General features: G+C 38.9%; 1 protein-coding gene across 1 annotated transcript in view; it reads left to right on the top strand.

The window, feature by feature from the left end:
- The window catches only part of DLC1 (DLC1 Rho GTPase activating protein), a 304,040-nt gene that overhangs the window by 120,823 nt on the left and 162,701 nt on the right, over nt 1-20,516 (top strand). The window contains exon 5 of the mRNA XM_087936653.1: nt 5,687-5,720. Coding sequence (XP_087792779.1) covers nt 5,687-5,720 — 34 coding nt within the window. The remainder of the gene's footprint in view (nt 1-5,686; nt 5,721-20,516) is intronic.

The following is a 20,516-nucleotide window of genomic DNA, read 5'->3' as shown; positions in this document are numbered from 1 at the left end:
CCCAGTGGTGGGAATTCTTGCTTCACTCCACTTCCTGGCTGCTGGACTTCAGCTGGTGTAACATTCTGTGCACGGGTCCCTAGAGGAAAAAGATATTTTAATGGCTTCCCAGGTCCCCCTTCAAGGCAACCACTTAATGTTTTAAAACAAAAAATAGATACCCACCCAGACAAGTGCGTGCCATCTTGTTGATTCGTGGCTAAAAAGTTGGATTGATCCAAGCTGTTTATCTTTATCCATCCTTGCAAACAATCCAACATGCACTGAACACTCCAACATCCCAGCTGAAGGGACTTTAAGTGAAATAGAAAAATTATTTTCTCTTCCTTTCCAGCAAAAGGTCAGCTAGTTTCCAAAGACAGGGCTGCTGATTTAGGGTTTTTTCAAGCTACTGCTGCATAAATTTGGTATGGGAGTGCGTGTATACTAGCAGTTCAGTGCTTGCAAGACGTTTTTAAATGGGGACTTCAAAAACTCTTAACAGCGGCTGCCCATATTTATTTGCATTCAACTAGACAAATGTGCACAAAATGCTCTGGTAAATTTAGATAGAAAAGTAAAATTAGTGTCCCCTGAGCTTAGTTTGCACAGCAACAGCATAGAGAAGGATCAGGACAAAACTGCTTATTCAGAATTCAGATAGGGATCTTGATTACGTTATCTCTATATTAACAGAATAGCAGGACAGAATAACAAAGTTGGAAAGGACCTTAGAGATCTTCTAGTGTAGGGGTGTCAAACTCGCGGTCCACGAGCCAGGGGCATCCTGTGCTGGCCACACCCACCCACGTTTTAGTGAAGGGGAGAGTTGCCATACGTCCCGTGATGACCTCATGTCATCGTGAGTTTGGCACCCAAGTTCTACTCCAATTCTTGCCCCAGCAGCAGTTCCTACATCATTCCAGACAAGTGGCTTCCAGTCTCTTCTTAAAAGCCTCCAGTTGATGGAGCACCCACGACTTCTGAAGGCCAGCTGTTCCACTGGTTAATTGTTTTCACTGTTATGAAGTTTCTCCTTGGTTTTAAGTTGCTTCTCTCCTTGATTAGTTTCCATCCATTGTTTCTTGTCCTGCCCTCAGGGGCTTTGGAGAATAGGTTGACTCTCTCTTCTTTGGGGCAACCCCTCAGATATTGGAACGCTTCTGTCTAAGTTGTCCGTTCCTTTTAATGGGTTCTTTTTTGTTGAAATGTTAGGTGACCTTATATTGTGATCCTTGACTCAAAAAAATGATTATTACATGGGCAAATTATTTTAAAAGTATAGGCAGTTTTATTAGTTATGGTATGATAATGAATTTTATTAGGAAACAAAAGCCCGAGAATGACATAACTAGTAATTTGATTTGATTTTTCTGATCATGCAAGATGACAACATGAAACCCAAAAAAGAAAAAACAACCCAATATGACAATATGAAAGAGAAAAAACTGAAAGTGTATTGTTCTATCATATGGAAGGTATTAGAATTGTTCTTTTGTTTCATCATGTTTAAGGAGTTAGGAATAATCTGAAGCTGTATTAGACCCATCTGGCTGTTCAGGAAAATCCCACTTAATTGCTCTTTTGCCAAAAATGTTATATCACTTCCTGGGAATGCAATTAATGTAAAACATATGGAAAGCACTGGAGAAGGTCCACAGCGAATTCAATTTTTTTTTTTTAGATGCAGCCATTTTTCATAAGAAACAGTAGGGCATGCTATCCTATAATGTTGAGAATTAATAAAATATGTCTGTGCTCCACCCTTGAACCTTAAGCCGTATGGAGCTTGTCAGAATAAGTCAGCAATATATATATTTTTTACTGTGCTTTTTTTTTTCTTTGAAAACTGACACTGTTTTTTTTACTGATATTTGTTTTTAAGTAGAATTAGAAATAATTAAAAGGTTTTAATTATTTTTTTAGTATAAATGTTGGTACGGGTAGTCCTTTACTGATAACAGTTCCTTTAGTGACAGTTCAAAATTACAATGGCATTGGAAAATGCTGATTCTAGCCTAATTTGGGTGTGGATTTTATTTCAGTTGGTTCTTCCAATACTTCTCGATCAGATCGTTAGAAATTTTGCCATCATGAATGCTCCAGGTCAACTGCTGTATGGATTAAAGTGTTTTATCTGTCCAAATGCTCTTTGAACAAGCAGACTATTGTTGTGGTTCGCCCGCAGCCTGTGTAGATGGCAGCAGAGTCGGACAGTGGGGAAAAAGGAGGCCCAGTCTGGGAGTCTGGGGAGGTCAGATACAGAGATGGGGCCAGGGGGAGTCTGGGGTCCTGTGTCTGATACAGAGATTGGGCCAGGACCATCTGGGAGTGGGGTGCTAACTCCGGAGCCTCTGGAGACTGGTAGCAGCGAGGCAGAGGAACCAGGGGAGCCTGTTCCCAGTGTGCATGTGCGCAGAGCTGCTAGAAGGCAAGAGCAGCTGCAACAAAAGGGGCAACTCAGGAATAAGGCCTGGGAGGTGATTGCCCCTCCCCTAAGATATAAAGGGCAGGCAAAGATGATGAAACCTTTGCAGGAAGCAAAGCTGTTCATTCTGTTCAGATTAATCCTTAAAGCTCCATGTAGACTGTACTTCAGTTGGTTTTTTAATAGTTCATTTGACATCTTAGTTATTGGCAGCACTTCAAAGGAGAGAAAGGTGGGTGCTTATCTCTAAAGACTGTTTGGGACTCATTACAGGCTGGGAATGAACATAATTCCCAGCATTTAAATAAAACAAATGTTGTTTTAACTAAGCGTGTGTTTAATTACGGTCTTGGACGCCTTGGTCAGAACAGCCATGGAGATAGCATTTCTGATTCCAAAAAGCACCTCTCTTCAATAATTGTGCTGAAATTTCAGAAGTTGGCTGGAACTACTGGCAAATATAGAGGCAGTTGGTCAAGACGTTGTGGTCAGAATTCTATTCGGTTGTTTGATGCAAGTTATAGTTTCCAGGTGATGTTTCCACATGAGCTATGAAACAGGACAGGAATATGCTGCTGAAATCCAATGTGACAGACTAGGGATTCTGTACATACTTAACACTGCTGATAATAGTAGAACATGGTTCACATATTTTGTATATGTGATAATTAAGTAAAAATGGGTTGCTTGGACGGATATCACACTGTTTGAAGAATGTATGAGACAACGCTCTGTGCATTGCATGTTGGCAACCCAAATAAAATTGACTAAAAGCTTATCTGCATGTCCTATTTCTCCCAACTCAAGGGGTTTTGTAAGAATGTATGTTGTCCTCAAGCCACCAGACTGCTGCAGAGGGAACTTCCCATCATCCTTCTCACCTCATCTTGAGAGCAATGTTTTCCAATTTCTGATGGATAGTGATGTTGTGTGGCCCAGCTGCTACGCTTCATTTTTTTCCCCCTAGGGACTCTATTTTTCCAGCAAGTGAATTCTGAAATTCCTCTTCTACTTCACATAATAGGAATTTTGCAAAACCCTGGGTGTTTTCTATCCAGAGAGATTAATAGCCAGATGTCAATTATAACAGGGGCTTGTACAAGAGGTATATTGATGGAAACCACATAGTCTTAAAGACTCGTGCATGGAAGGAAAGTAAGTGGCCCTTGCTTTCCAAGCATTGGGGAGAGGTTTAAAGACATGGCAATTCCTAAATTGCATTAACAGAGGGAAACAATCAAAATCAAGGGAAGTACTAATATCACTGTATAAAGCCTTAGTAAGACCACACCTAGATTACTGCATCCAGTTTTGGTCACCACATTATAAAAAGATGTTGAGGCTCTAGAAAAAGTACAGAGAAGAGCAACAAGAATGATTAGGGGATTGGAGGCTAAAACATGTGATGAACAGTAGCAAGTACTTGGTATGGCTAGTCTAGTGAAGAGAAGGACCAGGGGAGACATGATAGCAGTCTTCCAATATTTGAGGGGCTGCCACAGAGAGGAAGGGGCCAAGCTATTTTCCAAGGCACCTGAAGGCCAGACAAGGAATAACGGATGGAAACTGTTCAAGGAAAGATTCAACTTCGAAATTAAGTGAAATTTTTCTGACAGTGAGAACGATCAACCAATGGAACAGAAGTTGCCTTCAGAAGTTGTGGGAGCTTCATTACTGGAAGCTTTCAAGAAGAGACTGGACAGCCCTCTGTCAGTAATGGTGTAGGATCTCCTGCTTGGGGAGGGTGTTGGACTAGATGACCTACAAGGTCCCTTCCAACTCTATTAATCTCTTAACCAGTCAAGATACGCTAATTGATAGTGTGCATTTGCCAAATCTGAAAAACATATTAAAATCCAATACCTGTTTTTTAAAACTGATTTTATTAGTCATTTTCAGCAAAGGAAAAAGGAGCTTAGAGTTGCTACATAAAAGAGCCCCAAGCTTGTTCTTTTGACTTTCTATTCCCATATTATGTTGGCTACAGTTTTCCTAATTCCTTGTAGAATTGAATTATGGGTGATATGTACCGTATTTCCCCATGTATAAGCACCCCCTTTGTATAAGCCACCCCCCCAATTTTTGGACTGTGAAGTTTTGAAAAAAATATTTTATTAGAGAAACAAGTTATGAAGAAAGAAAATTTACAAAGAAACAAAATTCGACGTCTAGATCTACAACTTCGGTCATGACGCCGAAAGCAAAGCGGCGACGCTAGCAATCTACGCATCGGAACGAGAGTAGGAACGAAGCATTCAGGCCGACGCCTAGCGTATGCATTTCTATCGCGTACTCGCACTCGTAATCGTATCATCACGTACAATTTTTACAAAAAAGTATAGCATACTGCTGGAAAACCAGTTTATTCCTACTTTATTATTTTATGCATTTTTCACGTATAAAAAGTGTACCTGCTTTGTATATGCCACCCCCCTACTTTTGGGGCTTGAAAATTTTGGAAAAAAAGGGGTGGTTTATACATGGGGAAATACGGTAATATAGCTGAAAGGTCTGTAGAATAGGGATACCAGTCAAAGCTATTGAGAGGTAAATAATAGCAGAAAATGTCAAGTAAGTAGAGAACAAATGTCAAATATCAGAAGCTGTAGAGAAAGCAAATTTTCAACTTAAAAAAAACAACATGCCAATTAAACACAATTTAAAATTTTACAATCTAAGGAAACTTCTAAGGATGTATCTAAAGATAGTTCCTAAAATGTGTGCTACTAGCGTCTATGTTTTAACCTTTTCATTCTTAAATTTGATGGTATACTCTTAGTTCAAGTTGGATTATCTACAGTGGTGGTATTCAAATTTTTTTACTACCGGTTCTTTGGGCATGGCTTGGTGGGTGTGGTGTGGTGTGGTAGGTGTGGCTTGATGGGGATGTCAGGGGAAGGATATTGTAAAATCCCCATTCCTTCCCCACCCCACTAACCTGCTTTCCAGCTCCGTTCTCCTCTGCAGGGCAACAAAAGAAGACTCAATCAATCAGCTGGGACTCGGGAGGCGGAGAATAGATGGGGGCAGGACCAGTCAGAGGTGGCATTTGCCGGTTATCTGAACTATTCAAAATTTCCACTACTGGTTCTCCAGAACCTGTCAGAACTGGCTGAATACCACCTCTGATTATGTGTCTTCTGGGAAATTATATGCACTTACTGCAAAAAGATCTCACTGTTATGTAGAATCTTAGAAATAACAGGAAAGCATTTATTTAAAATATTAAATAAGGATGTACAAAATTATGAAAATATAACAATTTTATTTTTCCCCCAGGCTGTGCCAGCTATTACAGAAAAGGTGAAGGCTGGTGAGTGGATAAAGGCATATTTCTTTTGTTTTTCTTCAACTGATGTTGTGCAATAGTCCCTAAAGAAACAAGCAGGTTTGAAATACAGTTTCAGCACAAGGTGCAAATTATGAACTTAACAAATATTAAGTGCTTGCTGTTAATAATCCGTGTTTTCACTCCATTGTGGAAAACAGTGATATACATTGGTGGAAAAGATTTTCACAAAGTTGAAAGATCAGTCCCGTTAAAAGCTAAATTTGGCCTGAAGCGATATGGCCAATGATCAGTCAGAAAGACAAAATCTGACATAATAGTCTGGGATCTTGCTTTCTTAACCCTCAGTAACAAAGAAATAATTGTCTTCTGGATCATTTTATTGTTGGTACTTTTGTCTAGAAAGCATGTAATAGCAATTTGGAACTCATATGCAGATAGCTATAAATGGCTTCTGGTGGATCAGCAGGCATTCTGCGCATAGTTAGAAATTACACTTTAAAGCCTCTTCATTATTGCAAAGTATCCTAAATTCTCTCTTTCACTAAGAACTTAGTGTAACTTTATTATCATGAGTGGTTGTTTTTTTAAAAAAAAATATTATCCTAGGCTGACATTGATAACGTTTTAGATTACTGCTTTATAACATTTTTCTGGGTTCAAATCAATTATGATTTTGCTACTCCAATAAAGGGTTGATTGTGCTGAAGAAGAAGGAGTAGAACTATATTTTTGGTTCTAGATGCCTTAAATGCTTTTTCTTTCTAGCATCTGTCGACTAACATAGAGATTAAAAGTGACTGACTGATGTGCCATCAAGTTGTTGTCAACTCCTAATGATCGCATTGATAAATTTTAGTCATGATGATCTATTCCTAACCTGGTCTTTCAGAGCTTCCAATAGCAATAGCACTTAGACTTATATACTGCTTCACAGTGCTTTGCAGCCCCCTCTAATGTCAGAGTGTTACAGAAATATATGTGGTAGGCAATACCTGGCAAACAATCTTCTTAACTCAACACAGAGAACCCTGCAATGGATACAGGACACAAGGAGAGAGAATACATCCTCTAATGGCTGCCTTATATAAACACCTCTTAAAGTGATAAAACGTATGTGGACCTCTTCTTAGTCTAAAACCGGCAATACCAAGGCTGATTCATCTTCATTGCATCAACCTTACATTGCATCAGCCTTACAGATGATCACCTCTTAAATCTCAATACCTTAACATGTAAGTGGTTTACAGAGTCAGCCTCTGGCCCCCAACAATCTGGGTCCTCATTTTATCTACCTCCGAAGGATGGAAGGTTGAGTCAAACTTGAGCCTGGTGAGATTCAAACCGCCAAATTGCAGGCAGCCAGCAGTCAGCAGAAGTAGTCTACAGTATAGCACTCTAACCATTGCACCACTGTGGCTCAAAGTAGGGTATTCATTACCAATGTAAATGAGTCCAACTACCTTGTTGCTGGTTGCTCTCTTCTCTTTTTCTTTCTCTCTTTCCCAGCTTTTCCAGAGAGCTGGGTCTTCGCATAATTATCTGAAGTAGGATAATTTAAACCTCTGGTCATCTCTGCCTTAAAGAAAAACCCTGGCTTGATTTGTTCAGTGAATCATCTGTTTCTTTTTTAGTCCACTATTAATTTTTAATATTAAAAAATATTCATGATCAACTATTGCCACTGAGAACAAAATATTTATCGTAGACCACTGTCTTTGCATCATTTCTCTAACATTGTGTAAAACCGTGAATACAATTCTGGCAGATGTTTTCCTGACGTTTCTCTATCCTCCCATTCTCTCCACTTGAGTTCTTTCTCCTAAGTAAAAGAATTTTATCCAAGGCAGGAAATAAAGCTTCCGCCCATTCTTGCAAGCGGAGGGAACCCTCCCCTTTCCTTGTTTCTCTGGAAATGGAGTGGCTTTTACTCTCTTAACCAGGCAATCTGGCTTACGTACTTTTGCAACACGCAATGGTAATGGAAATTTAATAGTGGAGGAACTTTACAGGATAACAGAGTTGGAAAGGACCTTATAGGCCTTCCAATCCAACTCTTTGCTCAGGCAAGGAACCCTATACCATTTCAGACAACATTTATTTATTTTTTATTTATGTAGTCTTTGCAGAGTTATTTCCTGTTCCTTTAAGTATCACCTTCTAAAGACCATAGAAATCAGGCTACATGGGTTTTAATTGCTCTCTTCTCCTTTCCACTCTCCTTCTCCTAGAGAATAATTCATATGTTTAAGGTACTCATTGCTAGATGCACAGTTCATGATAGAAAAAAAAATTGAATACTAATATGGACTATAGAGGCATGTGCTAGTACTTTCTGATAAAGAACATCAGAAGACAGGAACTTCTCATCTCAATGTCATGGGAGCAATTACAGAATTCCTTGTGATTTCGGAGGAAAAGCTACTTCATAATTACATAAAAGAAATGAATGAGTCCCTTCCCCCTACCTTTTGTAATTAATAATAACACTCTAAGCTTAAAGGCCCTCATTTTCTAAAACAAGTCACATAGTTTTTTTCCCCTTATTCCTGCCAAAACCAGTATTTTTTCCACAAAAGATACAGATGCTGCTGCTGAGAAATGTATCAGTGCTGTATTTACTTATAACAAAAAGGTATCATTTATTTTGTTATCACACCTGAACATTCAAAATTTATTCATTTCACTGCTCTCTTTCTTCTCTGTCTCTCTCCCCCAGTTTAAAAAGAAACTATTGGATAGCTGTTCATAGCTTAATGCTTTCATGCCAAGAAGAATGTAGCAAGAACAAAGAATACCTTTTCCAGCAATCATGGTGTATTATTTAAACATCAAGCGGGTGTATCCTAAGTTGAGAGCTGGTTAATCGCTAGGATCACCAGAACTTTATAATAAATAGTTTTGCAGTTAAGGTTGTTGTCCTTTAAAGAAAACATTATTGATTAACCAGCAATACCATTAACAATGGTCTGTAACTTCCATCTGTGACTTGGATTCTTTGTCTGCTTAGAGCAGGGGTGTCAAATTCAAGGCGCACAGGCTGGATCTGGCCTGCAGGGTGTTTAGATTTGGCCCAGGGGGGCCACCCTGTAAACAACGAAGGACTGGCCCGTGGTGCCTCTGCCAGGAAAAATGGAGCTTGGGAGCGCCACAGTTGGCCTCCGCAAGCTCCATTTTCGCTGGCAGAGAGCTGCAGGAGACTGTCACGGCTGAAAACGGAGCCTCAATGAGTGACGTCAAGCTGGCCATGCCTAGGCCCATCTCAGTCAAATGGTTGTCCAATCTCTTCTTTAAAACTTCCAGTCTTGGGAGCATTCACAACTTCTGGAGGCCAGTTGTTCCACTGATTATTGTTCTAAAATTTCTCCTTAGTTCTAAGTTGCTTCTCTCCCTGATGAGTTTTTTTTTATTTGTCAATTGTTTGTTTAAGGTTAAAGTTTTTTGGGGTTTGGGGAAGAAACCACAGAGTCAGGTAGAGGATTCCAGACATTGACCACTCTGTTGCTGAAGTCGTATTTCCTGCAATCAAGCTTGGTGCGGTTAACCTTGAGTTTGTATCTGTTGTGTGCTCTTGTGTTGTTATGGTTGAAGCTGAAGTATTCATTGACAGGTAGGACATTGCAATGTATGATTTTATATACCATGCTTAAATCAGACCGAAGACGGCGTAATTCAAGGTTTTCTAGTTCTAGAATTTCAAGTCTGGTGGCATAAGGTATTCTACAATGAGTAGAGGAGTGGAGAACTCTTCTTGTGAAATATTTCTGGACTTTCTCAATTGTGCTAATATCAGATACGTAATGTGGGTTCCAGACTGATGAGCTGTATTCGAGTATTGGTCTAGCAAACGTTTTGTATGTTTTGTATGCTCTAGTTAGTAGTGTGATATTACCAGAGAAAAAGCTACGTAAGATTAACAACTCTTAATGCCTTTTTGGCTATGTAGTTGCAGTGGGCTCTAGCACTTAGATCATTAGAGGTGAGTATTCCAAGGTCCTTTACAGAGCTTGGATCATTGCTCCTTGTCCTGCCCTCGGGTGCTTTGGAGAATAGCTTGACTGCCTCTTCTTCGTGGCAGCCCCTGAGATATTGGAACACTGTTATCATGTCCTTCTTTTCATTAGACTAGAATTAAAAACTAAACTAAACTATGAGTAATGCATGGATAAATTAAACAATTTTAATGTAAATAAACTATGAGTAATAAATGGATAAACTGAACAATTTTTTTTTGGAAAACAGTTTTATTAATTTTAACAACAAACCAAAACACATAAAACATAAAAACTTCATCCTTTCCTTCATGAGTTTACAGACAGTGTGTCGGTTAGAAATTAGAGAACAAGAAGATAAACAATTCTATGAAGTTTGGGACCTTTTCTATCAATGGCTAGATAATAAAATATAATAGAATATTTAGAACCTTAGGAAACAATGAATACATATTTCTTTTTTTTCTTTGATACTATCTTTATAAAATTCTATTAAGATAGACTTGGTATGATTTGCTATAAAATAAATTAAGTAAACTATAGTTATCTCGTTAAAGTATGAACTAATAAAATTATAGTCAAATGATTGTTTAATAATATCAGTCTATATAATTGTTGATTGATAATATGAGCTACTATGTAATATAACTACAATGGAGACTATGAAATGGATGCACAAAAAAAAACTGAACAATTTTAATGTAAATAAAAGCAACATAGTAAATTCTTGATGAATACCATAACAGAACCAAGATATATCAGTCTGAGCCCTACATATAGAACAGTGGTGGGATTCAAAGATTTTTACCACCGATTCGGTGGGTGTGGCTCAGTAGACACACGTGCATGCAAAATGTGCACTTTGCGCAGGCGCAGAGGTTTTCCGAGTTGCCTCCTGCAATCCTGCACTCTCCCAGTTGCTTCAGCAGCTGCCGCGCAGCACTCTGCTGTGCCACGCAAAGCAGCTGCGCTTCAAAAGCAGGACATAAAAGTGAGTATTTGAAATACATGATGTTTTCGCCATTAAAAACTAATCTTTCTTGTTCTTACTCCCATGCTAGATGAATCCAGGATTCTTCATTTTGGGGGGGTCTATAATTAATATTTTTAATTTTTAATTAAAAATGCCTACCCAAGTCCTGAGTCCAGTGAATAAATTAACTCCTACTGTGCTGCTACTATCATGACCTCTACCTGCAACTGGGGGAAAAAAACTTCAAATTTCTCCTCTCATTCTTTCATGTCCTGCCTCTCCTTGGAGGAAAACGGTGGGTTTTATAGTTATAAAATACTTAGATTTACAAATCAGTCTGACCGACTCAATATATGGAAATCCTCATTTATCTAATGAAGTAGATGGGAAGTCACAGAAGTTTATCACAGAATCAATTTCTTAGGTTTTAAGACACAATGACATCCTTCATCATTAGGTTATCGGGATTCCATTGATTTTAGGTCATTTAGCTTCAGTGAACTCTACACATAACATTTTTGCTCTTAAAACCATCAATAGGATTTAATGTCTTGATAAAATGGAATTTTATCTCTACTAGAATCTTCCTGTGAAAGTGGTTTCTTTCCAAAGGCCACTCAATATTTGATATTAGTCTTTTGTCAGCTCTGAAATCTTAAGCCAGTTGTTTTCTGTGGCACCTTCAATTTGCAAGAATTAAAATTCAGAGATAATTAAATGGGGTTTAAACTCTACTGAGCCTCTTTAAGTTACATAATGCCAGCAACCTAGGAACCAAACTGTGCCCTCACATGGTGAGAGGAACTAAGTCTATGAAGGGACTGAGTGGTTGTGTTCAATGTGTGAGGTCTCAGCAGGAACACCTTTAAAAAATTCCTACTAACATGCTCATCTATCGATAAACTACATTCATGAGGGGGAAGAAACCTGCCAATCAACTGGAAATAATTTCAAACTCTGTTGGAAGTGGAATTTTATTGGTAAATCCCTTTGTATTTTAGTTTCATTTTGTATACACTTTTATTCTCAAGTCATCTTGAAAATTGATCATATCAAATGTGTTGTGTGACAATAACATTATTAGATAATCTCTGCAAAGCTTCAAGGGAATTCTTTGCTTCAGTGATGATTTATGTGAAGAATCTCTTTGGATTTCTTCCATAAACAACGTCCTGATGAAAGCAAGGTCCCTTCACTTCACATTTGCCTGGAGTTCTAAAGCTTTGTCTGGAGTTCCAGAGCTAAAGAAAGAATGTGGAGAACCTCGGTAAGAAGAAGTATGTTGCCTCCTCCCTTGATGAGGCAAATTATGGCACCTCAACAAGACAACGGCAACTTCTTTTTGCAATCAGCTAAGACAGTACGAATTGATCTTCGCTCTAATAAACATAAAAAATACCAGTAAGCTAGAGCAGTGGTCGCCAACCAGTGGGCTGGGAACCACTGGTGGTCCGTGAGAAAATTTTGGTGGTCCGCAGAGAAATGTCACCCCCAAAGCACCCCCAAAACAATTAATCCAGGCTGCGCGGGAACACAAGGCTGCACCACCCACATGGCCCCTGGGAACACAAGGCTGCATCGTTTGTATTGCAAACAACATGAGGTAGTGAGGGGAGGGTGGAAAGGGTGGAGGCAGGAAACTTACCCCAGGTGCCTCACTTGGCCACTGGGCTGCTTCTTTCTGCTTCTTTCTTCTTCGGCTTTTGGCTGCACGCAAAGAAAGCAGCAAAAAAATTTCTTTCTTTCCCCCAAACTCTGCCAGAGATGAATCTTTGGGACCCTGCAAGGCATCCTGCTCCAAGTCTCACAAAAACTCATTTCTGGCAGAGTTTGGGGGAGAGAAAGAAAGACTTCTGCGGCTTCTGCTGCTTTCCTTGCATGAAGCCAAAAGTCTCTCTCTCTCTCTCTCTCTCTCCCCCTGAGAACAGAGCTGGAGACGGTATCCTGCGATCTCAAATAAAGAATGATCGATCGGTAGAAAAATGGGGTGGGGAATTTTCCTGCAGACTTTTGGGGGGATTTTCTGCTGCTTTCTGCAGAGACCCTGAGAAAATGTCAGCAAGCCACCATCAGTCAAAATTCATATTAGTGCTCTGTGGGATTTAAAATTGTGATTTTGGTGGTCCCTGAGGTCCAAAGGGTTGGCGACCCCTGAGACAAAGAATGGGATATGCTGAGGGAAAAGAGATATGCAAACCAAGGACACAGATGGTTAAAAAATGCAGAAGGTTCACATCATTCACAAAGCAGTAAGCAATGACAGGCAGTGATCTTACTACTGTATAACATTGTAAAGTATTGTAAAGTATATCATACAATATGACTTCAGCAGAAATGGTCATTGCAAAACAGCCGTTTTATCATTTAAAGGCTACCTCCTGATTACATTCGTGCTTTGATAGACAGGAAGTCTTATTTTGAAATAAAGTACTGGAGTGTTCCTTTCATTTACTCCCCTCACTCTGCTCATTCAAACTGTTTTCTATGGCATACCTACAAGGGCTTTTGTGATGACGTTCTCAGAAATAAAAAAAAATCATGCTTTCTGGTTTGCCATGCTTCCATTTAATTTTGTAATTAAGCAAAACAAAACTTTATGAAGTCATATGGAGTGGAATCCTTGCTGATATCAAGGAAAATGTCTGTTAACAAATTAATACCTGCTACATACCTGACATAAATGAAACATTTCCTTTCTTTTGTTACACATAATGTAGCCCCTTTGAGGAATCAACAGCTAACATACAGACATTAAGATTGTCTCTATGTAACATCAGGGCCTGGATTAGGAGGTCTAGTCATTTAGGTTACAAACCAGGAGTTTGGGAGTTCTAGTCCTGCCTCACGTATGAAAGTTGGTTGGGTAACTTTGGGCCAGTAATTCTCTCTCAGCCCAACTCATTTTGCAGGGTTTTTATTGTGGGGAAAGTAGAAGAGGGGAATATTAGATATGTTGGCCCCCTTGAGTTATTTATAAAAATAATAAAGGCAGGGTTTTTAAAAATCTAAGAAAAATTATTTAACACTTTGACTTAGTGAAGCGTAATTCTGCTTTCCTTTGGTTTGTTGATTCTTGTAGAGGGCTCGTGTCTAGAAAAATCTTAGATGGAATGCAACTTTAAGTAATGTGGTAACACTTAAAAGGATTTTCTGTTCCGTGGTGTATGCCTAAGACTCAAAGCACACGTACCTTTACTTTTTAAAAATGTGATTCTACCCTAGTCACTTTGGTAAAGTCGAGATAATCAGGGAATACATGAAGGTGGAATAATTACAGCTTTACAATCACACAAGAGTTTCTTTACAGAAGCTTTTAAACAGGATCTAGGCTCAAACTATTTATTCAATTATTTGTCTAGTCAGAGGCCTTCCAAATTCTGATGACTCTGGACATCTCACAATTTAAAAAAAAAATTTAGGGTGGATGGAGGAGGGAAGAGGTGAAGAAGAGGACTCTGTAATTCTCTAGGAAAGATGGAAGGAAAGGAAAGAAGAGGACAACTTGTACCAAGGTGGGTGGATTCAGTTTCAGTATCAATAGGTACATCAGTGAAAAACTTGAAGGACGAAGTCAGGGACAAATCACCCTGTATAAAACCTATCTGTGCAGTTGCTAAGAGCTGATACCAAGTTGATGGTACACAATCAAAAAAGAAACTTCTTTATTTATGAGTTTTATAACAATGGGAACTAAATAAAATAGCCAAGTCTAAGACAGGTATTTAGGGCAAGAAATGAAAACTCAAAGCAAGGTGTTAAAAGCTCAAAAAAAAAAAAATAGCTATATCTAGAACTGTTTTATCCAAGATGATATTCATTTGAAAGTGTTCTTTAATGAAGCGCTTGCTAGTGAGTTTCATCCTTCCTGGTTTTAATTTAAAGGTGATAACAGTAGCAGGGACCGAGAGTGGAATCCAGTGGAGTCATCATTCCAATTCCTTTAGTGTCTCAGAAATACAATTTGCCAGGTGCATTGTTGGAAATTTAGTTGGTGGTGCTAATTGGAACATTGAAAACCTATAAAAGGAAAAGAGGTAATCTCTGAGCATAAACCTCAGTAAAAAAAAATTACTGAACCTTGAATTACTGAATATAAATATGCACTTTAGTTTTTAATAAAACAGTAAATTCCATTGTAAAGAAATTACTGGAATGAGGAACATGATTATTTTTATAAACGTTATGCTATAAAAAAAATTAACAAAGTCAATTACTATAAGATTTTAAAATCTGTGGGAATAGTTTCTCCGCTAAATTAAAAATTACAGTTGATGCAAGCCAAGTTGGATGACTTGATTCTAAGAAATTGAATTCAACATCTGGAAAATCTCATATTACATCTGTCTGAATTTTTTTGTTATTGTTGTTGCTTTCTCCACCAGTTCCATTCATTCTTTTACCTTTATCCTGTTTTCTTAACAGAAAAAAAAAAACGTTCTGTTGCTGAGATACACTCTAATACAACTAAGTATAGCAGAATCATTTCATTTCCTAGGATTCTGTTATATGCTCCCCTTGCTGATATTTAAATCCATTTAGGGAGAGATACCGCTTCCTTCCTTCCCTTTCCAGAAATAGAAGAGCATATGTCAAGATCTTGAAATAAATTACATTAATGTATACTGATTGACCCTTAGACAATAAGAGCAAATATTTTTACACCTTGATAAATAATAGTCATTTGGCCATGTAGTTTTCAGGTTGCCAATTAGCTTGAGGGATTGAGAGAGTTAAAGCGGAAAGTTTATGGAACCGTTCTATTTATTATCTATTTATCTTAACCCTTGAAATGTCTACTTGGTGAAATTATTTTTTTTCAAAAATATACAATGTAGTTGTCTCTAGTTACAAAATCATGTATCTCATACATAATTTTAGGGGACTGGAGGCTAAAACATATAAAGAATAGTTGTTGAGATTGGGGATGTCTGGTTTAATGAAAAGAAGGACTAGAGATAACATGATAGTAGTGTTCCAATATCTCAGGGGCTGCCACAAAGAAGAGGGAGTCAAGCTATTCTCCAAAGCACCTGTTCTGACCCAACCTGGTTCCAAGACAACAAACACAAGACAAAGGCAGCAGCCCCCACCTTTTAAGGTTTAATCCATGAATTATGTTTCTTCACAGATAAAAGGCTGCTTCCAACTAATTAGCTCCGACAAGAAAGAGCCTTGCCAAGTTGTTTGTCAAGGCTGCCAAAAACTCACAGATAAGAAATAGTTTACCAGCGTTTTCAAATACTAACTATAATGTCCACGAGGCTGAGTTTCAGAGCGTCTTTGCCTTCTGCAAAGAATGCTTTTTCAAACCTGGCTTTTATCCTCTTGAGGGAGGGGCCATTACCTTGCAGCCTTACACCCGAGTCTCCCGTGCTGCTGTAACTGCTCTCTCCTACAAGCAATCCTGCGCACAGGCGGACATGCCACAGGCTCCTCGGGAACCTCCTCATCGCTGCTGCAATCCACTTCCTAATGGTCCTGGCCCCTCATCTGAGTCCTTGCTCTCCTCAGCCCTCCGCACCTGCTGCCAGCTAACCACAACAGCACCTGAAGGCAGGACAAGAAGCAATGGGTGGAAAATAATTGAGGAGAGAAGCAACCTAGAACTAAGAAAATTCCTGAAGTTAGAACAATTAATCAGTGGAACAACTTGCCTGACTGGGGGGGGTTGGACTCCTTTCCAACTCTGCTATCCTATATATATATACACTCGGTAATACTTAAAAGAAAACAGTATGAAGTAACTTCTAATTCTCTAAACAAGAAATCCCTTCTGCTTCTCTATTATTATTATTTTTGCTTTGTTTTGTTTTATCAGAACTAAATGGTGGTTTTGTTTTGACTTGAGAGAGACCCAGGTGGTTGCCTCACCTGGATTGTACTGTACAGCTTCTATTTGTCCTTCTATTGTGCATTTAATGAAGGAAAAGGAAACACGGCCCTGGTGCAAAACACCAGCTGAGCCAATCAATTGCTCAGCAGTTGTCGAAACATACATAAAAGCATGGCTGCACTCAATGGTTGGCGATGTCTTAATGTAATCTCCAGAAGTGTTTCCATTTTTGGATGAATTTCAATGTCTTAAAATAGTTCTATGAAGCATGATGACTCGATGATATTTATAAACTACCAATCTCATCTAGATTGTGTCGATCTTTCAGAAATGGTCTGGATCTGTTCTGACCCAAACCTTGTTCCAAGTAAACAAACACCAAACAGAGATAAAAGCAAAACCTTTTAATGCTTCTCTGCGAATTCCGTTAATTCATGGTTAAAAGGCTATTAAAACTAATTGTCTCTGATAAGAACGAGCCTTGCCAAGGTTGTGCCAAAAAAACTAGATTAAGTCGCCAAGAAATATTCCAAACAAAAAGTCTTCAAACACAAACCAAAATAGTCCGAACTTCCACAAGGCTTGAAGTGCAAGAACTTCTTTGCTTCCTGCAAAGTATACCGGTCTCTCAGGCTGGCTTTTATCCCTTATGGGAGGGGCCATTACCTTGCAGCCTTACTCCCAAATTGCCCGTGCTGCTGCAGCTGCTCTTCCCTTTGAGCAGCCCTGAGCACATGCGCACTGGGAACAGGCTCCTCGGGAACCTCCTCATCACTGCTGCCAGCCTCCACAATCTCCAAAGACAGCATTCCACTCCCTGATGGTCCTGGCCCCATCCCTGAATCACTTCCAGGCCCCTCATCTGAGTCCTCGCTCTCCAGGACCTCAGCTGTCTACACCTGCTTCCGGCAAACCACAACAGGATCAGCACTAGATATTTCAGATGATTTATTCAATTTTTGCACAATTCGTTATTTGAATTAACTATCCAATCAAGCTTAGATGAATCTTTGCTGATTATGACTCCCAAGGCTAGAGTGATGTAGTTTTACATAAATGAACTGTTTAACATAGCTGGTATTGTTCTTTGTTATGTATGGTTGTATGGATGAAGTACTTTTCTGGGCACAGATTCCAGTTTCTTTACATTGTTAACTTTTTCTAGTCCTTTAAAAGAGGTCATTACAAGGGTCTTCAAACTTGGCAAGTTTGTGGACTTCAACTCCCAGAATTCCTGAGCTAACATGACTGGAGGAGGAATTCTGGGAGTTGAAGTCCACAAGTCTTAAAGGTGTCAGGTTTGAAGATCCCTGTGTTAATATATAGGTAATCCTCAACTTACAACCACAATTGAGCCCAAAATTTCTGTTGCTAAGTGAGACATTTGCTAAGTGAGTTTTGTCCCATTTCATGACCTTTCTGGCCACTGTTGTTAAGTGAATCCCTGCAGTTATTAAATTAGTAACACGGTTGTTAAGTGAATGACAGCTGTCATTCATTCATTTACACATGAATGAATATGAACTAGCTGTCAAGTATCTGAATTTTGATCACATGGCTATGGGGATGCTGCAATGGTCATAAGTATGAAACATGGCCATTATGTTCTGACCGAGGCTTCCCAAGATCATGAAGTAGACTCCTTGTCCTGATAAAACCCCTTTTATTTAGGTTATAGAGAATTCTTCTCCAGCAAAGATCCAGCAAACAGTTTTTCATGAGATTTCACAACTATAGAACTTTATCAGGCTGGGAGAGTTGCCAGGCCAATATCTTCCAAATGCCATGCTGTAGCAGCAATTACTTGGCAAGAAGTCAGGAACAGATCTTCGCTCTCATTAATTGAACTAATTGTCTCCTGCAAACACCCTTTCGGTCCTCTTGATTCCCTATGGGAGGGGCCATTCACCATCCACCTAAGCCTTTACTCCCGAGTCGATCCTAGTTCCTTAGCTGTTCCCTTCTGCTGGCAGCTCTGCTCATGCACACACTGGGAACAGGCTCCAGCTGTTCTTCTGCCCCACTGATCTCCAACTCTGAAGGCAGCTAATAACTAGCAGGCGGCCCTGACCCATCTCTGCCTCCGACACAGAGCCCTCATCAGAGCCTCCCCCAGACTCCAGGACTGGTCCATGTTCCTCCCCAACCTCCTCACTGTCCGAGTCTGCCTCCAGCTCTGCTGGCTGCTGATGGGCCACAACACATTAATTCTTTTTTTCAGTGCTTTATGGTTTAAATGGATGAACATTGAACTGTTTCAGTGTTTCTGGGTACCTGTACGCAATTAATTCTGACCTCATTTATCCAACACCTAGCTATAAGCATTCTGTCACCTTTCCTATATTCATTCTGCACATGGTAAGGCACATAACATATTAGCAGAAAATGCTCTCCCTGCTCAGTAAACAGCTGGATGCTTGGATTTGACTGAAAAGTCTGTACATGGCAATGTATATATGGTTTTTCAAGCTGCTGCAAATTTCCAAATAGACTGAGGCAAGCATCCTTAGCTATACTCTTTCTCTAGGATTGTTAGCAGTCAGATTCAGAGAGGGTGGAGCGATGAAGTCAATTCAGATTAAACAGGTGGGATCATTTTTCATTTATTTCATTAGCAGGGAAGGGTTTCATTGCAGCTTTGCACGTTATAAAATGAGAAACAGTGCTGTTAATGTTCAGCTGTTAAAAAAATTGGCCAAGCAACTAAAAAAACTTTTTAAAAAATTGCCATAAAAAGTATTTCACATGGTCATGCTGCACTGAATTAGTAGACCTCAATCCACTACGCATATACTAATAAAGAGTTCCACAATGTGTAAAACACTTGTACAGTAAAATAAATATAATTTGTGCAACAGGACAGCCAGTTACTCTCCTTTATAGACTATGGCCTACTGATCTGTATCTGACCATCTTCCAATGCCTTGGAACAATTTTAGGATATAGGGGCAGAAAAAATTATGGGGGGGGATATCAAAACAAATTTTGCAGCAAAAGACATTGGATAGCTGCAGAATTCATTGAGTTCAACCCAATTTTCAAAGGTTAGAAGGCGTATTCTTTTTCATTGACATCATATTGAGTCTAACTGCTCATCATTGAGCTACCAGATTGGTTTAGCATCATCTAGATAGAACAAGATTTTTCATGGGATTTAATACAGACTAAAGAGGAAGAAGCAAAAATACACACCAACAGCTAGTTTTCTATCAATAGAACTTTACTTTTGATCAAATTTCAGGGGGAAATTAAGTAACACTTTTGGTGGCCTGGAAAAGTTTGAAAAACCCTAAGCCACTAATTTGTCCTGTTATGCCTTAGGCCAGGAGTTTATAAAGCCTTTTTAAAAAGCTGTCTATCACTTTGTTATTCCGTTCATATTTATGGTATCATGTGAGATTCTCCCTGCTTCTGTTTTCCCCAAAATTCTATCAATCCAAGATAACTAAAGTTAACAGATATAAAGCTTTATTCAAGCTCTTTTATGGATGAACAGGAGTTTAAACTTGAAAAATCTTCTACCTATAAAGGTGCAGCGTTCCAATGATTCCCAGATTAAAAAAGTGAGAAAAATGATATTCAGAATTAGACTAAGGGTAGCTAAAGGTAATATACAGTATTCATTCGTGAAAAAGGGAAACTATACGAAGGCCAACGGGTCAAATAGCAAGGCAGATGTATCCGTTCATTTGTTATTCTTTATCACGTTCCTATTTTTTGATATGCCAAAAATTATGTACTTGGTGAATATGCTATATATGAATTATTAGGGTTAATGAACTTTTGCCCAATTCCTGAACTTCCTAGTCTATTCTGTTTTTTGTGTTTCATTATTTTATTCAATTGTTTTCCTGCTCCCTGATCCCAGGTATCCACTACAAAAAATATATATATTTTCCCTCCAGAACATGGATTTACCTCCTGATTTTTTTTCCTCCTCATTATTCCTATTCTTAGTCTCTTGTTAAATAGTTTAAATTCTCCTCATTATTCATATTCTTAGTCTCTTATTAAATAGTTTA

This window comes from Pseudonaja textilis, chromosome 6 (genome assembly GCF_049901715.1).
Source record: "Pseudonaja textilis isolate UNSWEBS1 chromosome 6, rPseTex1.2, whole genome shotgun sequence".
Taxonomy (NCBI): domain Eukaryota; kingdom Metazoa; phylum Chordata; class Lepidosauria; order Squamata; family Elapidae; genus Pseudonaja; species Pseudonaja textilis.
This window is presented reverse-complemented; position numbering and strand designations above follow the sequence as displayed.